Source organism: Alligator sinensis, unplaced genomic scaffold, assembly GCF_000455745.1.
Source record: "Alligator sinensis unplaced genomic scaffold, ASM45574v1 scaffold546_1, whole genome shotgun sequence".
In the NCBI taxonomy this organism is placed as follows: domain Eukaryota; kingdom Metazoa; phylum Chordata; order Crocodylia; family Alligatoridae; genus Alligator; species Alligator sinensis.
In genome coordinates, this window is record NW_005842061.1 from 2548760 (window position 1) to 2558668 (window position 9909).

At 40.0% G+C, this 9909-nt stretch overlaps 1 protein-coding gene and 1 long non-coding RNA gene across 2 annotated transcripts in view; one reads left to right on the top strand and one right to left on the bottom strand.

Annotated features, from left to right (window-relative positions):
- Nucleotides 1-9684, top strand: part of LOC112550229 — a 19171-nt gene extending 9487 nt beyond the window's left edge. Inside the window, exons 2-3 of the long non-coding RNA XR_003093950.1 lie at nucleotides 2421-2495; nucleotides 9406-9684. This is a non-coding gene — a long non-coding RNA (uncharacterized LOC112550229). The remainder of the gene's footprint in view (nucleotides 1-2420; nucleotides 2496-9405) is intronic.
- On the bottom strand, nucleotides 3212-8858 carry STOX1 (storkhead box 1). Its single transcript, XM_025203570.1, is given in 3 exon segments — nucleotides 3212-4095; nucleotides 4097-4626; nucleotides 8380-8858. Coding segments are annotated over 3 exon segments (1158 nt in total). The 5' UTR covers nucleotides 8699-8858; the 3' UTR covers nucleotides 3212-3786.
- Nucleotides 9685-9909: the final 225 nt, after the last annotated feature.

Sequence of the window (9909 nt, forward strand, 5' to 3'; positions counted from 1 at the left end):
CCCCGGCAGGGGGGTGGAGCTGTTGGGGCTCAGCCCTGCTGCCACTTGCCCAGCCGGCATGGGGGGGAGGGGGGGGGCACAATGCAGGCACAGCTCGCTCCGGGTGGCAACACCGCATAGCCCCTGCTTCTAGTGCTGCTGTGCCCGCATCCCCCCGCCCCCTCCCAGAGTAAAGTGCCTCCCTAACCTGGCCAGGCAGCTTGTCCCAGCCCCAATCCCTCTCTCCCCCATGCCTCATCCCTCCCTGCTCCTCCAACCCCAACAGACTTAACAGCTGGAGGCAGCTGTCAGCTGCCTGTTTAGTATATGGTCAAATCTCCAAATTCGGCCAAAACTTTTCTAAACCTTTTCTGAATTGATTCAGATGCTTCAGATCAATTTGGAGCTTTTACTTAGTCTCTCGATTTGATTCAGATTCGGCCCCTGAAAAAGGCTGAATCTCCTCCAGATTGAATCAGCTACTGAAGCCCCCCAAAATTCACTGTAGCCCCCATCCCAACACCACCCACCCCAAGCACAGCCCTAGTCAAGACCTCATCTGAGCATTGGATTTGAATTACCAGTTGTTGTAGGCTCGAATGAGACTCAAATGACTCAGTGAGTTTGAATCGTGTGTGTGTGTGTGTGTGTGTGTGTGTGTGTGTGTGTGTGTGTGTGTGTGTGTGTGTTTTGGGTGAGGGCCTAGGAGGCCAATATCCCTTGTATGTGTGTGTGTGTGTGTGTGTGTGTGTGTGTGTGTGTTTTGGGTGAGGGCCTAGGAGGCCAATATCCCTTGTATATGAAGGATTAGCCAGTGTTGAGAGTGATTTTGTGTGAATGGCGCGGTTCCCAGTGTGAGCGAGACCACCAGTGAGAGACCCCTTATTGCTCTTTACCAACACCTAGCCTGAGCATTGGTACTGTTGTTGGTCTTTCATACTGTATTGGGGTTTATAATGTTCCTTTTATTATTGGATCTCGTTTGTCATTTACCTGTTGGTTGTTGTTGTCCAATATATTGTTGATTAACCCTTCTCATTGTTATGTGTGTTTATTGCCAATTAATTATTTAGCACTGAGTGGGGCCAGGCTGCAGGTCCATGTTCAGTGGGAATAGACTCCTCTACCCCCCCGCCATTTTTTTTTTTAATTGGACACTAATTAGCCAACAATACAAGTTTTAAAATAAAGACATTAATTTAAAGGCATTTTTGTAGTCACTTTAAACATTTACAGTAATTCCATATTTATTTTGTAAAAATATAAAACAAAACTGTACAAGAAAAGAAAATTGAACATTCATGACTGGAGTCAACTGCAGCAAGGAATTTCAGTCTCTGCATTTTTATTTATGCCTTCAGTGTTTTCCGGGTAATGTCATAGTTTATTCAATCCATTCAAAATAGCCAAATTTTTAGATACAAGACTTTGCATTCTAAAAATAACACAGTGTACTTAGTTTCTAGTACCATAAAGTGATGCCATATGGTACCATATTAATAGAAATCAAAATGAATTATTTCTAATTGAACAGTGATAACTAAATTAACGTAGTCTACTGAGATTTCAAACTATCCACATTTGATTAATGCACCACAAATCTGTCCCTGATAAAGCAAAATGCTCACTGACTTGAATAGAATAATAGAAAATTAGGGTTGGAAGGGATCTCAGAAGATCATCTAGTCCAAACCCCTGCTGAAAGCAAGACCTTCCCCAACTAGGTCATCTCAGACAAGGCTTTGTCTAGTCGGATCTTAAGAACCTCCAAGGATGGAGATTCCACAACCTCTCTGGGTAACCCATTCCAGTGTTTTACTATCCTCCTAGTGAGAACGTTTTTCCTAATATCTTACTTAAATAGAACAGGACTTTTGCTGGACTAAAAAGTAGGATTTGGTTCTCCGCATAACTAGCTTTTCAAAATGGCAATGGATATCTATTATGAAAAGAAGAGTTTTCTTTAAGTGCCCTTTCCTGGCAAAGATTAGGAATCATTACAGGACTCTGATGTTACTAAGAGATGGGTGATGTCTCTCTGCAAAGAATGGAAATAAATTGGCAAAATTTTAGTTTAATTATTCATGCTTCTGGAAGTTTCACATTTCTATGAAATCCTTTGACTGATTTTCATCCCCACAAGTGATCATGTGGGTAGCAAACTTGTTTCACATAATTTTTTGCTTTAGGTGAATTTGTGAAAAAATTTCAAAAGCAGGTCCCTAAATGGGTATGCAACACAGTAATGAAACGAGCACATCACTGATGTTTTGAGTTCTTACCTTGGAGAGTCAATTCCACTGTCTCCTGTAATGCTATGATTTTCTGTTCCTTCTAAGTTACTTGTTTCTTGTCAGACACACTGTCCTAAAACTGTAGTATGCATACTACTAAAAATCTGTTCTTTTATTTCAATTTTTTTTAATTTCTTTGGTTTGCAGGCCCAGTGTCCGGCATGCTGATTTTTCTCCCATTTCATTGCTAGAGTTCTTCAAAGTTTCAGCATCCGAGTCAAGGTCAGTAGTGTTACTGATGTCAAACATACTGACATCAACAATATCTGAAGCCCCTATAGGCTCCATGAGGTCCACTTGCTCTTCTGGTTTTTTGTAAGCAAACTGAGGCATCTGGCTATAGAAACAATTTTGTCTTATGAAACTCTTTTTCTGGCACTCTCTGAGCTATCCAGTGACCCAGCAAGACTGTGGCATTTGTTTGTGTCATGCTCGCAAGAATCAGGTTTATTGACATCGGTATCATACTCATTTGGATCAGTATTAACACTCCAGTTTTCCCAAAGATGCTTCAGTTCCCATTTTTTGCAGTATCTTATTCCTTTCTCCTCCATCTGAAGCCACCTGGCTTTGTTGCAGCTGACAAGGGTTGGTGTTCTCATCAAAATAATTATCATGATATAGTGAACTAAAAGGGTTGTCATAATCTGCATTCTGATATAGAGTTTGGTGGCAAGTAAATGCTTCATTTTCTGGCTTAACAGATTCTGACCATTTAGTACTGTTATTTTTAAACATGAACTCATTCTTTTTATCAGTTTTTTTTCCTGCAATTCACACCATTTTCAGGCTGTTTAAACTGGTTAGCATCAGGTGGATCATTAAAAAGTCTGAAGTTGTGAAACTTCTGACATTTGATCTAGTAACTCACAGACAAGATCAACTTTGTCACAGTGATGAGTATCTTTCAAGCATAGTGGATACTTTATTTCTTCCTTAAACACAACCATATCTTCAGTGTAAAAAGGAAGGGATTTTTGAACATTACTATTTCTGTTTGCCTCTGTATAGACATTATATTGGGAAATTGAGGGAAAAATATTTTCTCTACAGCCCTGACATTCATCGTCTATTTGTAATGTACTGCATTGTGGATAGCTTGGGTATTCATTTAAATGATTTTCGTTCAGATAGAGAGAAGTATTGTTAATGTGGAATAATTTGTTTTGCTTGGCTTGGTTATCGTGCTTTTCAGCTACTGGTTGTTTGGCTTCATGGTCAGAACTTCTTGGGGGATCCTGAGGCCTCGGCATTTGAAAATTCTGTTCTTGCTTTCGAGTCCGGGACTTTAACTGACTGTTTTTCTGACTTTTATGCCACTTCGTATAAAGGTTCTCTCTACATGCCAGACCTGGAAAAGGATTAGAATTTTTTTTTTTTTATATATAAAACAGGATTTGTTTGGTGCCTTCTCATTTGCAACATAGGATGACAGATGTTCCACACATTTTTCCACCTTCTCATTTTCTGATGCAAGCTCACTGATTTGAGAGACTCTCCGGGTTTTGCTACTTTAATTTCCTTTGCTCGAGTTAATTCTACTGTGATGCTTTGCTGTTTTATTTTGCTTCATGTGAGCACATACTTTTGAAATGTGCTTTTGTCTGACTGGCAACTTTTCAGTTGAGGTATGTTTACTAATGTATTTTTTTTCCGGTTCCTCAAATTTTTGCATTAATACGGTGTGTTTAATTAAATTATCAACCGTCAGAAGAGGATTAACATGCTTGATGATTTCATGTTCAATATCACGTGAAATATTGTCTAAACTATCTTCATCCCTAACTGGCCATTCTTTAGGTGGAAACTGGGCTGAAAAAGTGAGAGTACTCCTTTTTAGGTTTCTCTTTTTAAGAAGTGCTACGCCTAAAAAGACCAAGGCCAAACTTTTTACATTTCACTTTTTCTTTCACTGAAGTTAAGGACTTGATTGTGTCACAGGAATGAATATCAGCTGATGTAGAGACAGATTGACTCCAAAGTGGAAGTTTAATTTCAGAGCCTTTTTGACCTCTTCCCTTAGGTTCATGGTTCATTAGTTGCTGATCTCTTTGTTCACTGAATGTAGTCTGATCAGGGAAACAATGACAGGATCTACAGTGGGTCATGGTAGGAACATTTTCTTTTGTTAGGTCAGCACAGCTGTCTATGCTTACAAGGTATGTGACAGGTGGCAGAGAAGAGCAGTTATCCTCTGACAGGACCTTTTTCTCATGCCTTATGGCATTATCAGTGACAAAGTGAGTGTGGGGTGTCACTATGAAGTATCCCTCTCCAGTGTGATAGATCTTCCTTTCCTTAATTAACATTCCAAGAGTATTATATAGAATTTCTTGTGAGGGAATGGCTATGCCTACAACAATAAAAAATGAAATATTTATATTCTATAGCAGAAATGTTACATATGCATGTATGAATCAATGAAAATTAGATGCAAAACAATCATTTACAATTATATAGCAGAAGTCAATTTGCAAAAATAATTAGTAAGAGTATCAACTGCTTATCAGCAACATTTTCCCTAGCACTGCATTCAGACAACATTCCCTAAAACAACAATAGCTGCTTAGAAGCAACATTGCACCAGGGCACCAATCTACTATATAACAAATCTGGAAGTGACTGAGGCATGCAAATACCGTATGGATTACACTGAATGCTTTAAAATGGCTTCTAAGACCACTCTAACACTAGAAATTTTAGTAGCACAAACTGAGTTTTAACACAAACTGAGTTCAAACATTTAACATCATGTAAAGAGCTGTTAAATCTTTGAAGACACAAAGTCACTCTTTTTAGCTTCATAAACCAAAACCACAACTCAGTATAATCTGTTACCAGAAAAATTAACCCACAATAAAACCCTGTGACCATATACGCAACACAGGGATCACAGCTATAAGCAAAATTTCAAAGATGAAGAATTCTTAACAGAAGTCAGTATATCTCCTGCTCCAAATACAGAATTATCCAAAATGTCCTTTCATTGGTTAGGCTCTTTGTGCCTGAAAGCTTGTCTAACTGCTCTCCCAATTATACAGCTGGTCCAATAAAAAGATACCCCCATAAAAGCTTTGTTTCTTGTATAGTTTCTGGACCATCACAAGACACTTTCACTAGTTAGTCTTGAAAGCTGGTTCTGTGGGCAGTCCAGTAGAGGGCAGCAATCACAAATTCTATAAAATAGGGGACAATGGCAAAGATGCACTAACCCCATACCTTGGAAATCATCAATGAGTGACACAAAGGCTAGACAAGGATTCATCTTCAACAACGTAATGGGGGAATAATACATCAAAGGGAGAAAGAAAAGGGTCTACCACACTTTGTTCAGTTGCCTGTGTTAAAATGTTAATCCATTAAAGATGGAATAAACAAACACAAAAGCACCAAGCCATCTGCAAGTTGAATAAATAATACCTGTCTTCCAGGACCATAGGTAAAGGGGCCATCCATTCCTGTTCGTAACATGCTAAAACTTGCCTATTTTCAGCATGTTGCTATAGTGTTCTGTTAAATATTGAACAAAACCAACTAAACACTATAGCAACATGCTGAAAATAGGGAAGTTTTAGCATGTTAGGAACATGAATGGATGGCCCCTCTACCTATGGTCCTGAAAGACCGGTATTATTAAGGGACTCTGGCTCCAACTTGCAGATAGCTTGGTGTTTTGTTCTTGTTTGTTCCATCTTTAATGGATTAACTTTTTACACAGGCAACTGAGGATGTTTCAATTGTACTAGACATGATTAAGTTTTTATAACACACATAAATAATCACACAAGAAAGACCTCCTTTGCTCATGGTATGAGCCAACCAATAACCATTGGCAGATGCCGTTCACTTTGGGCAGGCTATGCTACAATGGTTCATAACAGCAGTATTTACACCTTCCTCTGAAACATCTGATACTGGTTTGTCAAAGCAGGAAAACCCTGGTTACAATTGCCACAGGGAGTTAGCTTGCTGCAATCCATTTCTATCAAAACTTCTTAAATCATGGGCTGGTGTCTCTGATATGCTAATGAAAACTAGACAGATTGCCAGTTTTCACAATCTTCATATCTCTGCAGTTCCACTTCGTGAGAAAGAAAGTTCTAGTTAGCACCATTTTACTACCAGCATTTAGAACAGTAGTTCTCAACTAGGGTGCTGGGGCATCCTGGGGTGCCATAAGAACTTGCTAGAGGTGCTGCAATTTCATCATCGTCACAGGGGGGGAACTGCTCTGCGCGTCTCTTTTCAGGAGGTGCCTGGGAGCCAAACTGAGAAGCTGATGTAGGAAAAAGCTGTACTTGTCTGAGTTACATTATGTGGGCAGGCATGCTGTCTTTGCTGTGGCTCTTTCCAGTTCAGCTCTGACATGCCTCCTGAAAACAGAAGCACACAGGACAGCAGCATTTATCTTCAGGCAGAGGTATTTAGCTCCCAACAGCTTCTGAAAAGAGGCACATGGGACAGTTCCATCTGCCCTGTATGCCTCTGTTTCTGGGAGATACAGTGCAGGGACCAGGAGGGATTGTGCAGCAAGAGTGCGTACTCCTGCCATAGCCACTTCCTGACCTGGCTCTGAGGATAGCAAGTGAAATAGTTCCAGCCAGGGTAGCAATGGGCTGAATATATTTATCTATTCAATTAATAACATTCTAATTAGTAATATAATCATAACATTTATAACATTCATAATATATTTATACTCTTTTTTATATAGTGTACCACTGAATTTTGAAAAGTTTTGGAGGGGTGCCTTGCATCTATCGAGGTGGACAGCCACTGATTTAGAGTGCCATTTCCATCTGAGCTAAGGTTCTACTGGAGTTCTCATGACACATTTTAAGATTATGCCAGATTCTAGCCCAATTTGTGGCATCAACCTTTCATTTTTTTATTACCAGAAACAAAATGAAGATCTGCTTAACAGACAGAGGAGCACTCAGGGTCAAAAGCAAAAACCAAGCAACTTTCCACTCTGGAATCCTAGAATAGAACTTTAGAGATTGTTCTCTTAATGAAATGCTCATACCCATGGGATTTCAGGGGAAATTGGTGTACCCTCGCCCCATCAGAAGTGCAATATTAAAGTGCAGAGAGCAAAATGATTCAGAATGAGTAGTTCTAGAATCTCCTTTTAAGGAAGAAGATTTTGACTATTACACCTGGACTTCAACCCGTTCTTATCTGTGACTGAAGACCATGAATACAGATTCTTCACCATACCATACCCATAATAGTTCAAATATCATGTTTTGGACTTTCTGAGGGGATGACTGTAAGCTTTTCACTCTTCATTTAGGACCCCAACGTATTTATACACTTCTATATTTTGGCTTCTCTGAATACTTAATTCAGTTTCTAACTTCACTCTTTCACCTTAGTGGAGAAGTTGTATATATTTTGGGCAATTTGCTAAAAGAAATGCGTATTTTCTCCAACCTGCCCACCCCTACCATAGTGTTTTACAGTATACGTTTGCAAGCTGATTTGTGAGACTTCGTAGGAGAGATTTTAAACAGGCTACATAGAAAGTAACATTTGCCATATTGTAGATTTACAAAGAGATTGCCTGTATTTGTATATGTAACTTCCTTCCTGATTACCTGTTCCACTGCATCTTCCCTATCAGTGTTTCTCAACCCATGGTATGCATACACCTGGGGGTATGAGACACGGGCAGGGGGTACATGGGTGCTGTGTTTTGAGTTTGGCCCACCCCCCCCCAGCCTGGTGGGTTGGAGGCATCTTTGCCTATTCAGGCTGGAAGTTCTAGCCACCGCCCCTTCCGCCGCATCTGGTGCACCGGGGCTTTCACTCCCTGGCATCAGTGTGCCAGGGGACAGGGAGCGGGGTCCCACGCAGGCTACTTTGCCCCGGGCCATGGTCCGCAAGGAAAAAGTGGGACTCGGCTTGTGGCGGCAAAACCAGAAGTGCCACGCTGGGACTTCCGGTTTCACTTTCGCCATGTCGATCAGCAGGTACCAAAGGTTGAGAACCACTGTTCCATATCACCAGCTTTGGGGGCATTGTTCTGAATGCGCATATGCACTGTCATCAAGTCAAGAATTAAAGTATTAGCTTCTATAAAGAGACATTGGCAGTAGGTTACCTGGATAACTTTTTACCAGTTGATCCATTAAGGTTTCCTGTGTAACAGTAATATGAGCTTCATTCACATCAGATATGGCACAAAGAATTTCTGCCAAAGGAACAAACAGAGATTGGGAAATGGGATTCATGTGAACTGGAGATACATCCCCTAAAATGTAAAAAGGGAAAGAAGAGATAAGTTGTTTGCTTAGGGTGTTGACTTGTTTTTTATTATATGTATTGTAGGCACTTAAACATGAACTTATGACAACACTTCCTCCCGTTAGCACAACACTGCATGCTCTACTCAGAAGCAGAGCTACTCGTAATTGGTCCATGTGTAGCTTCTGGTTTGACTGTGCCCTTGGTGGCCATGCACAGCTGCACCACCCACACTTCCCAGCCTTTGCCTCTTCCCACTCCTTTTCAGTGGATCATTATGCTCCTCCAAGCCAGTTGTTTAATGTTTCGGTTTCATTTCCCTCCGTATTTTTAGAATAGGACATTACTACTTAGTTTCCTGGCCGGGAGACAGAGGGCCAGGAGACAGGAACCCAGAGACTAGAATCTTGCAATGTATTTATTAAAGCAATTTGAACAGGAAAAATAAGACATACCAGAATACTTTTTTTCTATGTAAATTGTACAATTCATAAGCAGCAAGTGTTTAGCAATTTGGACAACAACTTGCAAGTCACTTACACTTGGGAAGCAGTGTGACCTAATCAGTCATGGGAATGAACTAGTTAAAAAGTTAAAGAAATGGCTAATTTTTAACTTTAACTTTTTTTTAAAACTAGTTAAAGTTAAAAAAAAAAAAAGATTGAGTATAAGTTAAAATTAAACATTGAAATCTGGCTTTCCCAGAGTTTTTCCAGCTATAGCCACTCTCTACAACTTACATGGAATGATATTTCTTTATTGAAACTCTAGAACTTCTTGTTTGAGAGACAGAGAGTACTGCACCCTCCTACGAGATAGTCTCTTAAGAACTACAAGTCCCAGAGTTCCTTAGTTCATGCTGGCATTTTCTGTGCATTTGCAGAAGTCAACAGGGCAGCCAGTTGGCAGCAGGAGAAGGAACAAGCCCAAGCAGGCAGAGACATTTATCCCAGTAGAAGTGGGAGCAAGTAGTGAGGGTGAAGTAGATGACGACTTTAAATTTTAATGAAGATCAGAACCAGCAGCCCAGGGACTAAGAAGCTGAGCATTACTTCTCATCTGTGAGAAAACTTATCTGAGATGCCACCTACTATGAAAAAACTATTAATCTGTTATAACACAAGCATCCCCTCATCTGCCCATGTAAAGCAATTGTTCAGTAGTGGGGGCTTAGTTTTGCAATACAGAAGAGGAAAATTGTCAGATGTAAATTTTGAAATGCAGCTTTTGCTGAAGTTCAATAAGCATGTTTAAACTGTTTCTGCTATGCAACTGAACATTCTCTCTCATTTAAGTCTAATTTTGATTTTCAGACACTTTCATTATTTCTAATCCAGATGTATTTCATACCCTTTTGTTACCTTTTGAGCAATAAAAATTGCAAACA